This window comes from Bos mutus, chromosome 24 (assembly GCF_027580195.1).
Source record: "Bos mutus isolate GX-2022 chromosome 24, NWIPB_WYAK_1.1, whole genome shotgun sequence".
In the NCBI taxonomy this organism is placed as follows: Eukaryota; Metazoa; Chordata; class Mammalia; order Artiodactyla; family Bovidae; genus Bos; species Bos mutus.
The window spans coordinates 21,519,254-21,538,122 of record NC_091640.1 but is presented as its reverse complement, the minus strand read 5'-3'; the positions used below and the strand labels follow the sequence as shown (position 1 = coordinate 21,538,122).

The 18,869-nt window shown below is 40.3% G+C and overlaps 1 protein-coding gene across 3 annotated transcripts in view; it reads left to right on the top strand.

Annotated features, from left to right (window-relative positions):
- Positions 1 to 18,869, top strand: part of GALNT1 (polypeptide N-acetylgalactosaminyltransferase 1) — a 123,237-nt gene that overhangs the window by 54,038 nt on the left and 50,330 nt on the right. For all 3 annotated transcript variants that reach the window (XM_070361985.1, XM_070361984.1, XM_070361983.1), the window contains 2 exons: positions 270 to 514; positions 12,453 to 12,627. In XM_070361985.1, coding sequence (XP_070218086.1) covers positions 376 to 514; positions 12,453 to 12,627 — 314 coding nt within the window. In that variant the 5' untranslated portion in view covers positions 270 to 375. The remainder of the gene's footprint in view (positions 1 to 269; positions 515 to 12,452; positions 12,628 to 18,869) is intronic.

The following is an 18,869-nucleotide window of genomic DNA, read 5'->3' as shown; positions in this document are numbered from 1 at the left end:
TGTTTATTGGCTCTTCCGGTTTCCTTTCTGCAAAGTGCTTGTTTGCATCATTTACCCATTTTTCTATTTTATTGTGTATATTGATTTGTAGGAGTTATTTGCATGTTATTGATACTATCAATTTTTATATATTTTACAAGTATTTTTTGAAGTCTTATTTAAAACTTATTCTTCATGGTAAAATTTCATATGCATATAAGTTAATCTTTCGATTGTGCTTTAGGTTCTGAATTTTTTAGTTAATCTTTTTCTTTTTTTTCTGTCTGTAGGTTATGAAGGTGATTTCTGATGAAACTGGATTGGAATAATTTTACGTGATCTTTGTATATTTATATATATATATATTTTAAAATTTTGCATTTGACTTAAAGTGCCATGAGAAAATTTGCATACTGCAAGGTGGTCCTAGCCACCTCCTTGATTTGGGTACTCTTGGATATGTTCCTGCTGCTTTACTTCAGTGAATGCAACAAATGTGATGAAAAAAAGGAGAGAGGACTTCCTGCTGGGGATGGTGAGTGACATTTTATAATAATGGGCCTGTTTTGATACATGTGTTACTTGTTTGTAATAACTAATTTGGGAACTATAGAATTTTAACATTTTTTAGATTAATAGTAATCCCTGGCTTTCTGTGTATGATGATCATATTTCTATCAGTTCTCCAGTGGGTTCTTCTAACAGTATTAAAGTGTCATGTATAGAATTGCTAAATTCATGTGTTCAGTGTTAAAAGTAGTTAATTTTCTGGAAGTCGTATTACCAAATAATGTAGGGAATCGCATAGCTGGGACTACCAAAACTGCACAGGAGATTAGCCTAATGTCATAATACTGAGTGGAGCGTTAAAATTGCATTATCAGGCATGAGAGAGAGAGTTCTCTAGCCCTCCTATCTCAGTCCTAAGGGAAGAAGTTATTTTAGGTAGACATGGTCTGGTGAGTTCATTTTGTTAATGCTGTCAATAGCTCCAGTGAGCACATTTAGGGAGACCTTATGAAAAGATCAGACTATAAAATCAGTGCTGCATTGAGAACACTGCAGTCTCTGGCGTGGAAAAGGAAGGAGACACCTGAAAAATTCCCTTTTAGACTCTGTGTTTAAACCAAAAAACAAATGCCTCCTTTTATTTACTTATTTTTAAACAAAATGAAAATGACTTTGCATTGTGAGTCAGTAATTTAGCTATTCTGGGCCATGCACTTTGTCTGGTTAGTTATAGAATATCTGGCTAAACAATAATTCTATTTTTAGGAATTATATGTAAATGTTTTATTTGAGTATACAGCCATATTTAAGTATCTTACACTTTTATAATGAAGGTACCTGGTCCTTAGCAAAATGGCTGTCTGGGGAGGCCTTACAAATAGCTGTGAAAAGAAGAGAAGTGAGAAGCAAAGGAGAAAAGGAAAGATATAAACATCTGAATGCAGAGTTCCAAAGAATAGCAAGGAGAGATAAAAAAGCCTTCTTCAGCGATCAATGCAAAGAAATAGAGGAAAACAACAGAATGGGAAAGACTGGAGATCTCTTCAAGAAAATCAGAGATACCAAAGGAACATTTCATGCAAAGATGGGCTCGATAAAGGACAGAAATGGTATGGACCTAACAGAAGCAGAAGATATTAAGAAGAGGTGGCAAGAATACACAGAAGAACTGTACAAAAAAGATCTTCATGACGCAGATAATCACGATGGTGTGATCATTGACCTAGAGCCAGACATCCTGGAATGTGAAGTCAAGTGGGCCTTAGAAAGCATCACTATGAACAAAGCTAGTGGCAGTGATAGAATTCCAGTTGAGCTATTCCAAATCCTGAAAGACGATGCTGTGAAAGTGCTGCACTCAATATGCCAGCAAATTAGGAAAACTCAGCAGTGGCCACAGGACTGGAAAAGGTCAGTTTTCATTCCAATCCCAAAGAAAGGCAATGCCAAAGAATGCTCAAACTACCACACAATTGCACTCATCTCACATGCTAGTAAAGTAATGCTTAAAATTCTCCAAGCCAGGCTTCAGCAATGTGTGAACCGTGAACTTCCTGATGTTCAAGCTGGTTTTAGAAAAGGCAGAGGAACCAGAGATCAAATTGCCAACATCCACTGGATCATGGAAAAAGCAAGAGAGTTCCATAAAAACATCTATTTCTGCTTTCTTGACTATGCCAAAGCCTTTGACTGTGTGGATCACAATAAACTGTGGACAATTCTGAAAGAGATGGGAATACCAGACCGCCTGATCTGCCTCTTGAGAAATTTGTATGCAGGTCAGGAAGCAACAGTTAGAACTGGACATGGACCAACAGACTGGTTCCAAATAGGAAAAGGAGTACGTCAAGGCTGTATATTGTCACCCTGTTTATTTAACTTATATGCAGAGTACATCATGAGAAACGCTGGACTGGAAGAAACACAAGCTGGAATCAAGACTGCTGGGAGAAATATCAATAACCTCAGATATGCAGATGACACCACCCTTATGGCAGAAAGTGAAGAGGAACTAAAAAGCCTCTTGATGAAAGTGAAAGAGGAGAGTGAAAAAGTTGGCTTAAAGCTCAACATTCAGAAAACAAAGATCATGGCATCCGGTCCCACCACTTCATGGGAAATAGATGGGAAAATAGTGGAAACAGTGTCAGACTTTATTTTTCTGGGCTCCAAAATCACTGCAGATGGTGACTGCAGCCATGAAATTAAAAGACGCTTCCTCCTTGGAAGGAAGGTTATGACCAACCTAGATAGCATATTGAAAAGCAGAGACATTACTTTGCCAACAAAGATTCGTCTAGTCAAGGCTATGGTTTTTCCTGTGGTCATGTATGGATGTGAGAGTTGGACTGTGAAGAAGGCTGAGCGCCGAAGAATTGATGCTTTTGAACTGTGGTGTTGGAGAAGACTCTTGAGAGTCCCTTGGACTGCAAGGAGATGCAACCAGTCCATTCTAAAGGAGATCAGCCCTGGGATTTCTTTGGAAGGAATGATGCTAAAGCTGAAACTCCAGTACTTTGGCCACCTCATGCGAAGAGTTGACTCATTGGAAAAGACTCTGATGCTGGGAGGGATTGGGGGCAAGAGGAGAAGGGGACGACAGAGGATGAGATGGCTGGATGGCATCACTGACTCGATGGACGTGAGTCTAAGTGAACTCCGGGAGTTGGTGATGGACAGGGAAGACTGGCGTGCTGCAATTCATGGGGTCACAAAGAGTCGGACACGACTGAGCGACTGATCTGATCTGATCTACCTGGTCCTTTAAAATTTATAATCTAAAACTTACTTGCCTACGTACTATAATTTTTATAGATGGGATTATGTAACCAGTTCTGTTTATTTTATGGGAAATTTGCCTAAAATTAGTCTCAGTTGCTAACACTGAATTTTAGTAATACCTAAGCTAACCCCTAACTTTTTAATTTTTATCTTCCCCATTATGTAACCAGTTCTGTTTATTTTATGGGAAATTTGCCTAAAATTAGTCTCAGTTGCTAATACTGAACTTTAGTAATACCTAGGCTAATGCCTAACTTTTTAATTTTTATCTTCCCCATAATTTTTAATAAGATATACTTTTATACAAGGTCAGCCTATCTGTTGGCTTTCCTGGTTTCCTTTAAGGACCTGCTGCTTAGTAAGTTTGTTGTGTGACAAGACCCAGCCTCCTTAACTGGTGTTAGAGCTGTAACTCTGTTGACATTTAAATCAGAGGGCAGGTATCGCTATTCACCATTAAAAACCTAGAATATTCCCAAATGGAACAGATTAACTTTCCCCTCATTCCACACTAACCCATTGCCATTTATAGTGGGAACTCATGGTATTCTATCTTAAATGCAAAAGCACAATCATAAGACAGACCAGGACCTCTGTAGTGGGTGAAGACACACTTGGTCTTCACCAATGTTTTGTAATGTTTTGTAAACTGCTGTGTGCTGGGCAGTGTGCTACGTGCTAGTGATACACATTTCAACAGTACAAAATAGTTTCTCCCGTTGGGAAACTCCCAATCCAGTAGGAGAGGAAGAATAATAGACAGGTAGTGATATGATAGCTTCCCTGATAGTTCATTTGGTAAAGAATCCACCTGCAGTGCAGAAGACCTCCATTTGATTGCTGGGTCGGGAAGAGCCACTGGAGAAGGGATAGGCTACCCACTCCAGTATTCTTGGGCTTCCCTAGTGGCTCAGCTGGTAAAGAATCCACCTGCAGTACAGAAGACCCTGGTTCAATCTGTGGGTTGGAAAGATCCCCTGGAGGAGGGAAAGGCTACCCACTCCAGTATTCTGGCCTGGAGAATTCCATGATTGTATAGTCCATGGGATCACAAAGAGTCGGACACAACTGAGCAACTTTCAGTGATACGGTAGATAGCACACTAGAGGTGTGTGGGAAGAAGGAACACCGTGAGACCTCTGAGAAGGTGCTGCAGGGAAGTAACACTCAGGCTAAAGTATCAGGGTGCATGGGTGTTTGTTAGGTTTGACAGGTGAAGGGAATACATCCCAAGCAAAGGAGAAAAGCATGCATAAGATAAGCACATGAGAGAACAGAGTTGATGGATAGGAAAGCGTGAGGAGAGAGCACAGACGAGGCTGGGAGGTCAGCAGAGACCACATCGCAGAAGGCATTTTATAACATGCCAAGGGTTTTGCACTTTATCCTGTAGGCGAGGCATGCCATCAAAGGATTTCAAAGAAGGAAACAAGTAACCTGATGGGATCCCGACTTTCAGAAGAGAGTGGTCACTTGGCTGATGTAGTGGGAGAGAGTGAGACATGTGAGACTGGTTGTGAGACTGCTGGGAAAGTTTGTAGAAGTTCTTGGGGCCCACACTAAAATGGGGCACACAATAAAATATATGGGAAGTTTGTAGATAGTGGACTTTACATAGTAGGGAGAGTCACTGAATGTAGGTAATAGGGCAAGTGAAAAGTCTCCCATGGCTCTCAGGTCTCCGTCTTTGGGTAAATTGGTATGAGGAGGGGCCCCAGAGGCAGAGCGGCTCAGTGGGAAGGCAGAAGGACGAGTTGTGTTTGGAGCATTTCATGTGGAGGGGCTGGGGGCCAGGGGGGCGCGTTATGCAGCAGAGAGTGGCTGGGGTGGAGCACGTGGGCGGCACTGTGGGCTCCGGAGTGTGCAGCAGAGACAGGCAGAGTTGGAGAGGATCACAGAGAGTCAGCAAGGGGAGAGAAGGCTTCTGGAAGTCAGGGGCAGCCTGGAAGTCAGGAAAAGCCAGAGGGAGCAGGGTCATGGAAATCCAGGCGTGATGGATGGATGTTCAGTGATTTCACCTGAGATGAAAAAGTGGTTGTGATACATTTCCTAATGGGGTTTCTCGTTATCCTAGAAAGTGCCATTTCAGTACCAGTGGACTTGATATTTACTGGTGTGTAGCTTATCCTTTTAGGAAGCTTTGACACACAGAGTACAATAGTTAGAAGAAAGGAATGGAGCTAAGGTTGGTTTTCTGTGTACAGACGTATTTTTTAATGTATTTTGAAGAGGTTTAAAATATAAAGGAATGAAGTAATACTTCAAAGAACAAACTCTCGGCAGAGGAGACAGTGGGGTATCAAAACCATAAGAAAAGATTTATCCTTGAAGAGGATTCTAAGGTTAGTATGCTTCTGAAAACCACTAGTGACATGAGCATCAGAGAAAAGGAGTAGCTTTTATTCAAAGTATAGAAGTACAGAGTAAAGGAGATACGGTCTGAGAGCGCAGTGTGGAGCCGTGAGAGACAACAGCGTGTCCTGAAAAAAGGAGAATGAAGGTGAGTGAGGGTTGTGAGCTTAGTGGGCCTTGTGGGAGAGTCAGGTTTAAGTCTGGTGGATGGGACCTCTGTGTTGAGGAAACTTGATATTTACTATGTGGAAATAGCAAGATGGTATGGATGACTGAGAAAGAGGTCAGCAGCGGCAGGATGAGAGCAGGCTGAGCAGTACGATGCCAGGAGGGGAGTTAATAGCTGAAGGGAGAGACTTACGAGAGGCCAGTGGTTCTAGATGGGGCCCTAAGGCATCCATTTTTCAAACTGTTTCAAGGGATTGAAGGGAAAGAGTGGGGAAATGACTAAGGGAAGGGGAACCATGGCTGCCAAGCAAGAACAGTTTGAAAAATCTGCTTTGATGGGGGATTTCAGTGCAGTGGGCACTTGGAGGTCCCAAGTAGTGTAGGAACCCTAAGGTTACTGCTCTCAATATACGGCTGCTGAGAAATTGTGGTGCCGATGAAGAGATCTTTCACTAAAGTAGTTGGGAGAGGGTTGACAGGCGATGGCATGAAGGATGTAGACCTTCTTAGTGGAATTAGCAGGTACAGTCAGTGACCTGGAAGAATAAGTCTCTTCTGTTAGAACACATAAGGTCTCCAGGATCTTCATTCTCTGTGGCATTTGAAAAACCAAATTAAAACAAACAATGAGCAGATATGATACTCTAGAGCAGTTGTCTCAGTATCGTAAGGACCTCCTTTCTGAACTGCTTTACAGTGCCAATTTGGTAAAATTTACCAAATTCTGCTCTTTATACTGTTGTGTGCAATTAAGCAGAATGGATTCATTATCCTTATGATAATGCTCATCAGATTATCCTAGGGTCTTACATGTACTCACTACTTACCTACATCACGTATCAGCAGGCCTGTCTGGTGATTACACAGGGTTGATTTTATTCTGTTTTATTTTATGTTCTTGAGCAGTACTCTCTCATTGTTTTATATTTACTTGTGTTTTATACACCAGACTCTGTGAGAATAGGAAAATTCTTCTTTCGCTAGAGAAGTAGATAAAATTGCCCTTGGAAAAATAAAATTAGTACAAGTTATGTCTTAGGAGTATTTTTGCAACTCCTCTGCCTTGTTGGAATTAACTCATTCAGTTTATGGATTTGGATGTTGCATAGAACATTCAGTATTTTTACAGATACACTTTCAAGTAGGAATTAATCCTTTATGCCAGCTCGGTACCTGATTTTCAGATTACTAAAATACTGATTATTCAAGTTTTTACGTGCTTAGGCTAGAATTATTTCAGTTGTCACATTAGGAAGACTTTGAGAACATATTTTATAGAAGAAACTTTAGATGGTTCAGTTCAGTTCAGTTGCTGAGTCGTGTCCGACTCTTTGCGACCCCATGAATCGCAGCACGCCAGGCTTCCCTGTCCATCACCAACTCCCGGAGTTCACCCAGACTCGTGTCCATCGAGTCAGTGATGCCATCCAGCCATCTCATCCTCTGTCGTCCCCTTCTCCTCTTGCCCCCAATCCCTCCCAGCATCAGAGTCTTTTCCAATGAGTCAACTCTTCGCATGAGGTGGCCAAAGTACTGGAGTTTCAGCTTTAGCATCATTCCTTCCAAAGAAATCCCAGGGCTGATCTCCTTTAGAATGGACTGGTTGGATCTCCTTGCTGTCCAAGAATATTGTTAGTAAAGGCTTTCAGAAATATTAACAGACTTTTAGTGTATTTAGAGTTTTATTTGTACACATTACAAATGTATATAAAATTGGAATAAGGGTTAAAACACAGGTATTGAGGTAGCAGAGTTATCAATGAATTTTGTTATATGCAATAATATTTTAATGTTAAAAAAATTAGGTAATTTGCTTTGTTTATATAATACTTATTTTATATAACACTAAGAAAACAGAAACATTTCAATTATCATTGTAAGCCAAGTCCCAATTTCAGAGATATTAAAATATGGGGAAAATACTTTGGAGTAAGTGAAATATAGTGCATAAAAACAGGAAAAATCATGATCGCCTAAGAAAATTGTTTGGGAGAAATGCTTTTAGCTTTTTATCTTCCCAAATGGATATCCTGTAACTTTGAAAAAGTGGAAGTGTTAGTCAGTTAGTCATGTCAGACTTTTTGTGACCCCATGAACTGTAGCCTACCAGACTCCTCTGTCTGTGGAATTCTCCAGGTAAGAATACTGGAGTGGGCAGTCATTCCCTTCACCAGGTGATCTTCCTGACCCAGGGGTCGAATCTGGGTCTCCTGCACTGCAGACAGATTGTTTATGACTGAACCACCAGGGTTTATTCTACTTCCATGAGAAAATACAAATTGTAGAAATTTGTAAGCTGTGTTAAAGCTAAGGTATGTCAGGTGGTTTGTATATGTAAATCTCATTTGGCAGCAGTCAGAGTGAGCTTGTAGTTTTTTTTTATAATTAAATTTTCTAAGAAATGAAAAATTTCTGCCTTGTCATGTAGATGAAGTTTAGCTGAAGTATACAATAAAATGTTAGTATTGTGTTTTCACATAATACTTCAGAACAACACTTAGTTACCCCCTTGTCAAAGCTGATTTTATTCTTAGAAATTATCTACATAATGAAATTTTATGCCAAAGAAAGTATGTTTTTCAGTTCAGGAAAATGATAATATCCAAACCCATTTCCATTGCTTTCAAACAAGTTTCACTGATCTCTTTTTTAATTTACATGAAAGACTGGTAAGTAGAAAACAAGGGAAGTTAATACTTACTATCTTTTTTGTTAGTTGCTTTTTGCAAGTGTGTTAGTAATAAAAATATTCATTAACTAATTTCATTTTATCCTGGCATCTTTGCCAAAGAAAATTAGTTTACTGCTGCTGTAAGTCACTTCAGTCGTGTCCAACTCTGTGTGACCCCATAGACGGCAGCCCAACAGGCTCCTCTGTCCCTGGAATTCTCCAGGCAAGAATACTGGAGTGGGTTGCCATTTCCTTCTCCAATGCATGAAAGTGAAAAGTGAAAGTGAAGTCGCTCAGTCGTGCCCAACTCTTAGCGAGCGACCCCATGGACTGCAGCCTACCAGGCTCCTCCGTCCATGGGATTTTGATGCAAGAATACTGAAGTGGGTTACTTTACTGGTCCCCCTTTAATTCTTTGGGATATTATAATTTCTAAATTCAGTTATTGTGGTGGGTTCTGTAAGTAGTAGTTACAAGACTTTTGATTAATGGTCATTTTAAATGTGGCTCTGAAAACTCACATGTATCAGTGGGGTAAAGTATGTAATGTGGGTATTATACTAGATATTCGGGTTGTTAATAAGTACCAGCTGATCAAATTTGTAAAGTATTATAGCCAGGAAGATTTTGTATGTTGTACAGTTTTGCCCAATTCTTTAAGACTTCCAGGCTGGAGTTCACTATGATGGGGCAGGATTTTAATTTTCTGGTCATACAGTCTCTTAGGCTATAAGCAATCAAGTTAATACTTACTAGTCTTACTAGTTCTTACTGTAATTTCTTGAGTGCTCCTTCATACTCCCCCAATCCTCATAGAAAATTTGAAGCATAAACAAAATTAGAGAAAACAGAAAATTGATCTCCCGTATACCTATCATCCAGAGAAGGCAATGGCACCCCACTCCAGTACTCTTGCCTGGAAAATCCCATGGACGGAGGAGCCTGGTAGGCTGCAGTCCATGGGGTCGCTAAGAGTCGGGCAAGACTGAGCGACTTCACTTTCACTTTTCACTTTCATGCATTGGAGAAGGAAATGGCAACCCACTTCAGTGTTCTTGCCTGGAGAATCCCAGGGATGGGGGAGCCTGGTGGGCTGCCATCTATGGGGTCGCACAGAGTCGGACACGACTGAAGCGACTTAGCAGCAGTAGGCAGCAGCAGCATACCCATCATCTGGAGAAAGGGAAGGCTACCCACTCAGGCAGTCTGGCCTGGAGAATTCCATGGATTGTATAATCCATGGAGTCACAAAGAGTCAGACATGACTGAGCAGCTTCCACATATCCATCATGTCTTTAACAGCTGTCAGTGCAAAGCTAGTCTTGTGGCATAGCTACATGGTACCTCTTTCTTTTTGTCCTCTCCACCCAGCTTTGTTGGTTGTTGTTGAAGAAGAAGAAACTGTTTTCTTTTCTCCAGTTTTCCACAGTCAGGATTTGCATTCCGTTAATGTTTGTTTTAAATCATGTCCTCAGTCCCCAGTAGTATTTCCTGTGAATTGATAAGTGGGTCCAGGGACTTAATTACATTCAGAATCTACTCCACCTCACCTTGCCTCAGGCAAAACTATATTACAGATGGTGTTCTGTATAACTTAATACTCAATTAAAAATTTAAAAACCGAGCAGTGTGAGAATGTTTCCATTTTAACTTTTCTTTAAAGCATCATCTTATACTAAAATAGGGCACAGGTAACTGAAGGATATTTATAACCAGGGCCACTAGATGTCTCCCACCTACTCTTTGTCTGTGCCATGCACAAAAGGTAAGTGTGACTTCCAGAACTCCAGTGCTTTGTACTGACCCCTGAGTGTCCCAATCCCCAAATCTGTTCATTGCTCTTTATTTTCAGAGACAGGTAAGTAGAAATTGACTCTGAGAGTTTAATAATTTATGGTTTTTTAAGTTTTAAAAGTTTATATGAGCATTGTGTTTCTGTACTTACAGTTTTCATTATACTTGTCATTAAAAATTTTTGTCACTGAGAATTTTTTAAAAATTCTTATATTTAAAGAGCTTAGTTGGCAAACATTAGATAGGATTTGTTTTTTAAAATTGTATTACAGGAGTTTCCTATGATTTTTCAAGTTATTTCCTAATGTTTTAACTTCCTTCCTGAAATCGCAGTTTCTAAGCTCTGAGAATGGGGACAATTATTATACACCATTTTTTCCTTGATAGTTCTTTAAAACAGATTTTATGTTCTGTTTATGTTTTATGTTGAAGGCATAGTGAGTAATATTCTGCAGCTCTGGTATGGATAGGTTCCTTTGTACCTGCTCTGGACAGTCATCCTGTAGGCCAGCTTTGCCGGCAAGAGTTGTTTTCGGTCAGACAAAGCCTAAAGCCTGTCTGAAGAGAACTCCTGGTTCATCTACTGCCGTGATGTCTTCAGACATTTCCATCCAGAGACTTTGGGGGGGATGCCTTAAAAACACACTGCAGGAGAATAACACTTTCAGCTTAAAAAATAAGTAATGTATAAACAGATAATTTCATCCCATTCTTACCCTCACCTCATTCTCTATCCATCCCTTTTAGGTGGGAAGTTTAACACAATTTTTTCAAATTTAATATATTCTAGAACACATTTTTCTTGTAACACTTTTTAATATCTCAAAAGTACATAACTAGGAACAAGATTTGGGATTTGCTGGTCAGAAATATTCTTTTTTTTTTTTTTTACTGATACAGCCAGTCCTCCGTATCTGTGGATTATGCAGAGGGGTGATTGTACCACATCCATTTTTACATAAAGGATTTGCACATCTGCAGATTTTGGTATCCACAGGGTGGGGTGACAGTTGTCTTGGAACTAGGCCCTCGTGGATACTGAGGAACAACTGTGTGTTAAGAAACAACATTACTTCTGATTAGAATTACATTTCTTGATGTTCTACCTTGCATAATGCTTATTATAATGTCTATTGTTAATTCTAGGGTTTCATTTTGATTTATTTTGAATAATACTTGTACTCATGTATTAATTTAGCATATAGTTATAAAATGCCTATTAAACACTGCTAAACTCCACAGAAGGTACATGAATAAACAAAAAACTCCAGCTAAAGAAGAAATCATAATCTAGCTAGGTGGGGTGTCACAGGCATGTTTATCAGTCATAATTAGGGAGAGCTGTTGATTAGAGGGACTTTCCTGGTGGCTCAGTGATAGAGAATCTTCCTGCCAATGCAGGAGATGCAGTTTTGATCCCCGGGTCGGGACAATCCCCTGGAGAAGGGAATGGCAACCCACTCCAGTATTTTTGCCTGGGAAATCTCATGGACAGAGGAGCCTGGCGGGCTACAGTCCTTGGGGTCGCAAAGAGTCAGACATGACTGAGCGTCTAAACAACAACAATTGATTAAAGACACAGAGCCTTGGATGAAATGATGTGGTCAAAAGTAGTAAGCCATCACTCGAGAGAGATGCAGAAAAGCTGCAGGAGAGAAGCCGTCCTAGCTGGGGCTTGGACTAGTGTGGGTTTGGTGTTTCACAGGTAGAGGTGGGAGGTGCCAAGGGAGGTGGCCAGTGTGAGCAAAGGCACTGGCACAAGTAGACATGAGGCACAGAGAGAGCAGCAGGTGGTGCTTGATGGGAGGGTGGGGCTGGGAAGCGAAGAGCCCAGCAGGTGGTAGGTTTGGAAACTTAAGTTTCCTGTTAAAGAGATTAGACTCCCTGAGACCATGGGAATAGCACAGTGAAGACTGTGCTTTAGAGAAGTTACTGTGGCCACAATATTCGAGATGGGAGTGCCAAGGCCATGCAGTGATTCAGGTGAGTGGTGCATGGTGAGAAGGTCTGGAGTTAGGGCACAGTGTGGAAGCAGGGGACAGGGCAGCCCCTAGGCTGTGTCCCACATTGGTAGAGGATGGGCTCAGAGGTGGCTCTGGTTGTTGAGGGCATAGTTTAAACATAAATGTTATTCAACAGAAACATGAATTAATTGCTATAAAAATTAATGTTAGTTAAATTTCCTCCTTATTCTTAGTTCTAGAGCCAGTACAAAAGCCTCATGAAGGTCCTGGAGAAATGGGGAAACCAGTCGTCATTCCTAAAGAGGATCAAGAAAAGATGAAAGAGATGTTTAAAATCAATCAGTTCAATTTAATGGCAAGTGAGATGATTGCACTCAACAGATCTCTACCAGATGTTAGATTAGAAGGGTAAGTACCTAGTGTGGTCCTGATGGTATTTAATGTGAATGAAAAGTATGTTCTGAATTCTCAGTAAATCACACATCAGTGTTGACTATTCTTGAAATGAATGTTACATCACTGAGTTACTTCTTACCACCACCCCCCACTTAAGAAATAATGCTGATAAAATAATATCTCAAGTTCTAGAGATCATTGGGACCATGTGTTTTAGGCTTTGAAAGATAATTGTTTATCTTGATGGATTTAGTAGGGATTTTAAACCTCATTATTACCAAAGCATTTATATAGTCAATTTTATAAAGGATCATTTTAAGTTGTGTGTATCTTAAAACGGTGAAGTATGCAGTCATAAGCATACAAATTAGTGAATTGCTACATACATGTTATCTTGTCTAATCATCGTCCAAATCAAATTATAGAACATTTTCATCACCTCTAAAAGTTCTCCTATGTTCCTTTCTGGTCAGTACTCCCAGCCCCAGGGGCAGGCATTGTTTTGATCTCTAAACATAGATTAGCTTTGTCTTTCTTTGAGCTTTTTATAGATGAATCTACACTGCTTATAGTCTGGTGTCTCTGAGATCCATGTTGTTGCGTGAATCAGAAACATACTGTTTCCATGGCAGTGTGGTGGTTTGTTACGTGAATGTACCATAGCTTACACACTGATGGATATTTGGGTTGTTTCCACTTTTTCGCTATTATGAATAAAGGCTAAGGTGATATTTCTGTGAATGTTTTAGGAAGACCTAGGCTCTCATTTCTATTTGGTGTATATATTGGGGAAAGGAATAGGGTGTACACTTACATAGCTTTAGCACATTTTTCTAAGATGGTTGTACCAACTTACACTCCTACCGGCACCTAATGTCCAGCTGTGCCATATGATACAAGGTATCTGGACTAGAGGACAACAGGCGCTGTTAAAAGCAAGGGAACTGTACAGGGAAAGGTGGATAAAGTGAACATTTTAGCTGTTGAGACCCCGTTAGCCTTCTGTGGCTCACAGTAATGCTAGCAGCTGAACTTTATCCCTCCAGGCAAGAGATTGGAGGATCTTTTTCAACAGAATTGGACTAGCCCTAGAGAAAAGGAAAACAACTGCAGACACTGACATCAGAGACTCTCCAATTTAATGACAGCAGCCTGATCACGCCAATGAAGGAGACTCATAGTCAGAAAGCCTCACATACTGAGAGCTTACAGTCAGTTTTTTGGCCTTCCATTTTTAATAATAGATAACCAAGAAATACTAGACATCACAGAAAACTCTCAAACATGGAAAGTGTAGTTCAGAACTTTAAGCAGCTTGGAGGAAGCAAAGACTGACTCTTCAGTTAAAATGCCACTACCTCCACTAACTTTGTTCGTAGTAATACTTCCTAAGGCCCACTTGACTTCACACTCCAGGATGTCTGGCTGTAGGTGAGTCTCCACACCATCGTGATTATCCGGAACATTAAGTCCTCTTTTGTACCATTCTTCTGTGTATTCTTGCCACCTCTTCTTAATCTTTTCTGCCTCTGTTAGGCCCTATTCCTGTTCTTTATTTTGCCCATTTTTGCATGAAATGTTCTCTTGGTATCTCTGATTTTCTTGAAGAGATGTATAGTCTTTCCTATTTTATTGTTTTATTTCTTTGCGTTGTTCACTTAAGAAGGCTGACTTATTTCTCCTTGCTATTCTGTGGAACTCTGCATTCAGTTGGGTGTATCCATAACTTTTTCCTTTGCTTTTCACTTCTCTCCTTTTCTCAGTTGTTTGAAAGACCTCCTCAGACAGGAGGCTTTCTTGCATTTCTTTTTTCCTGGGGGTTGATTTTGGTCACCACCTCTTGTACAGTGTTTCAAACCTCCATCCATAGTTCCTCAGGCACTCTTGTCTATCAGATCTAATCCCTTGCATCTATTTGTCACTTCCACTGTATAATCATAAGGGATTTGATTTAGGTCATACCTGAATGGCCTAGTGGTTTTCCCTACTTTCTTCAATTGAAGTCTGAATTTTGCAATAAGGAGCTCATGATCTGAGTTGCAGTCAGCTCCCGGTCTTGTTTTTGCTTACTGTATAGAGCTTCTCCATCATTGGCTGCAAAGAATATAGTCATTCTGATTTCAGTATTGACCATCTGGTGATGTCCATGTGTAGAGTCGTCTCTAGTGTTGCCAGAAGAGGGTGTTTGCTATGACGAGTGAATTCTCTTGGCACAACTCTGTTAGCCTTTGCCCTTCTTCATTTGTACTCCAGACTAACTTGTTACTCCAGGTATCTCTTGACTTCCTACTTTTGCAATTCAGTCCCCTATAATGAAAAGGACATCTCTTTTTGCTGTTAGTTCTAGAAGGTCTTGTTGTTCATAGAACTGTTCGACTTCAGCTTTTTTGGCATTAGTGGTTGAGGTATACACTTGGATTACTGTGATGTTGAATGGTTTACCTTGCAAATGAACCAAGATCATTCTTTTGTTTTTGAGATTGCACCCAAGTACTGCATTTTGAACTGCTGTTGACTGTGAGGGCTACTCCATTTCTTCTAAGGGATTGTTGTCCACAGTAGTAGATATAATGGTCATCTGAATTAAATTTGCCCATTCCCATCCATTTTAATTCACTGATTCTTAAATGTCAGTGTTTACTCTTGCCATCTCCTGTTTGAGCACATCAATTTACCTTGATTCAGGACCTAACATTCCAAGTTCCTGTGCAGTATTGTTCTTTACAGCATCAGACTTTACTTTCACCACCAGATACATCCACACCTGGGCATTATTTGCACTTTGGCTCAGCCTCTTCACTCTTTCTGGAGCTATTTCTCTGCTCTTCCCCAGTAGAGTATTGGATACCTACTGACCTGCAGGGACAGTGCCCATCTTCCAGTTTCATATCTTTTTACCTTTTTTTCTTACTGTTGATGGGGTTCTCAAGGCAAGAATACTGAAGTGGTTTGTCATTCTCTTCTCCAGTGGACCATGTTTTGTCTCCTGCAGAGGCATGAACCAACAGTGGCCTGCCTTCTGGTCAGGGGTACTGGCAGCAGCAGTCCTGGGAGGCATGGCCTGTGGACTTAAGTCCTTTTGCCATTAGCCCTATCACAGAGCCTCTGTCTCTGTCATGGACACTGCAGACTCCAGGACTGGTCCACCTCAGGCCAAACTACAGGGAGGGACCACAGCCCCATCCATCAGCAGAAAATTGGATTGAAGATTTACTGAGCATGAACCTGCCCACCAGAGCAAGACATGTTTTCCCAACAGCCAGTCCCTCCCATCAAGAAGCTTGCACAAGCCTCTTATCCTCATCCATCAGAGAGCAGACAGGAAAAGCAAGAATGCAATCCCATGGCCTCCAGAATGAAAACCACAGTCACAGAAAACTAACCAAAATGATCACATGGATCACAGCCTTGAGTAACTCAATGAAACTATGAGCCATGCGGTGCAGGGCCACCCAAGACAGTTGGGTCATGGTGGAGAGTTCTGACAAAACATGGTCCACTGGAGAAGGCAATGGAAAATTAGTAATAATTACATAGAAAACCATCACAAGAAAAAAAAAAAACTCATTAACTCCATGGAGTCGATATTGTGAAAATGACTATACTACCAAATGCAATCTACACATTCAGTGTGATCCCTATCAAAGGCATTTCTCACAGAACTGGAACAAAAAATTTTACAATTCATAATGAAACACAGAAGACCCCAAATCGCCAAAGCAATCTTGAGAAAGAAGAATGGAGCTGGAGAAATCAACCTTCCTGACTTCAGACTATACCACAAAGCTACAGTCATCAAGACAGTAGGGTACTGGCACAAAAATAGAAATATAGACCAATGGAACAAGATAGCCCAGAGATAAACCTACATGCCTACAGATACCATATTTTTGGAGGCAAGGAGTCAAGGATATTAGACAAAAGGAGGCAAAAATATTACAGTGGGACAAAGATTGCCTCTTCAGTAAGTGGTGCTGGGAAAACTGCACAGCTATATGTAAAAGAATGAAAGTAGAGAACTTCCTAACACCATACACAAAGATAAAATGGATTAAAGACCTAAATGTAAGACCAGAAACTAAAACTCTTAGAGGAAAACAGAACACTCTGTGATATAAATCACAGCAGGATCCTGTATGACCCAACTCATAGAGTAATGGGGATAAAAACAAAAATAAACTAGTGGAACCTAATTAAATTTAAAAGCTTTTGCACAGCAGAGCAAACTATAACAAGGTGAAAAGACAACCCTCAGAATGGGAGAAAATAATGGCAAATGAAACAATTGACACAGGGTTAATTTCCAAAATATACAAGCTGCTCAGACAAGTCAATACCATTTGAAAAACAACCCAATCAAAAAGTGGGAAAAAGACCTAAACAAACATTTCTCCAGAGAAGACATACAGATGGCTAACAAACACATGAAAAGATACTCCAGGGAAAATTTTTCTAAACAGTGGTTCACAGAAGGCAGTCATGGTTTATCATTACATGGCATAGGTTTGAATAAAGTCAGAATAAGGAAACCATTGAATACTGTGCCTATAAAAACTCAGGGGCTGGAGAGTATCTGTTCATCTAGCAAACTGGTTAGGTGGACATCAGTCAAAAGAAGCTTCATTATAAACTTAGATTTTCACAAACTGTACTTTCTGAATAATTTAATAGTTATTGAAGCAAGCTAGGTTTCTCAGGGAAGTCTCAGATTCAGTGATGTTTAAAAGAACCTTAACTATTACTGTTTATAGGAGAGTTATTTTTGTACTTTAATAATTCCCCTAAATACATCACTGCTATCAATACATTTTATTAAATGTTTTTTAAAAGTCTTTTATGTGGTTCTTGAAGATACTTTTATTAATGAATAGTCTTTAATTGTATTATAAGCACTAGTTTTTGCAGAGTGAACAACTTTATGATAAGGAGATCAGTGTTTAAATGATGTGATACTTATGCTTGTACACCAAATTTGGGGCTTAATGAGAACTCTCAGACTTGAAAAACTCTTGCTTTGTGCTGGATTGCTAGTCCAGCTGCTTAAAACAGTCTGGCAACCACTGGGTCTCTGTGGGACTAGGCTGCTTCCAGGTGGAAGTGGCACAGAATCACTACTACTGCTGAAGAGCCTTTTTTTCCCTTAAACCTTCTTATTCCATCTGTGTGCTTTTATTCTTTGTTTAAAAACATTCTGAAAAGCTTTTTATTATGGAAATTTTCAAATATATACAAAATAGAGATAATAATGTGAGCCCTAATGTATTCATCACCTTCAGTAATTCTTAAAAGTTGTATTGTGTAACCTCATTTATATCCTCTAAGATGTCCTGCAGCAATCTCCATCTCCTGGCATTTACTCTCTGGATGTCTCTTTCTATGTTGTGCCAGGGTTGATCTGTATGACCAGCAGAACACAGTACAAGTGATGGAGTGTCATCTTCCAGTGTCATATCTTTCTGCCTTTTCATAATGTTCATGGAATTCTCGTGGCAAGAATTTTGGATTGGGTTGCCATTTCCTCCTCCAGTGGACCACATTTTTTTTTTTTTTTTTAAACTTTACAATATTGTATTAGTTTTGCCAAATATCGAAATGACTCCGCCACAGGTATACCCGCGTTCCCCATCCTAAACCCTCCTCCCTCCTCCCTCCTCCCTCCCCTACCCTCCCTTCTGGGTCGTCCCAGTGCACCAGCCCCAAGCATCCAGTACCGTGCATCGAACCTGGACTGGCGACTCGTTTCATACATGATATTATACATGTTTCAATGCTATTCTCCCAAATCTCCCCACCCTCTCCCTCTCCCACAGAGTCCATAAGTTGTTAGAAGTATTCACTATGACCCATCTGTCTTGGGTGGCCCTGCAAGGCATGGCTCATAGCTTCACTGAGTTATGCAAGCCCCTTTGCTACAAAAAAGCTGTGATCCATGAAGGGGAGGTTATAAAATACACTGTGGTTCCAGTTTGGTCTTTTATTTCACTTGGATCATTGACTCTGGGGTCAGCCAGCTGACATGAGAGGAGTGGCGCTTTGGAGAATCCCACACGGTTTGTGGATTTGGGGGATCAGTCAGGTAAGTGAGATGAGCAGCAGATTCCCCAGCCCCAGACAAAGACATACCATTTGTAAATATTACAGTATTTATCTCTGAAAGATGGGACTCATAGAATCAGGGGGAAAAGGAAATCATGGTACCATTTTTCATACCTCAAAATATATTAATAGTGAGTGATTCCTTGGTAACCTGAAAT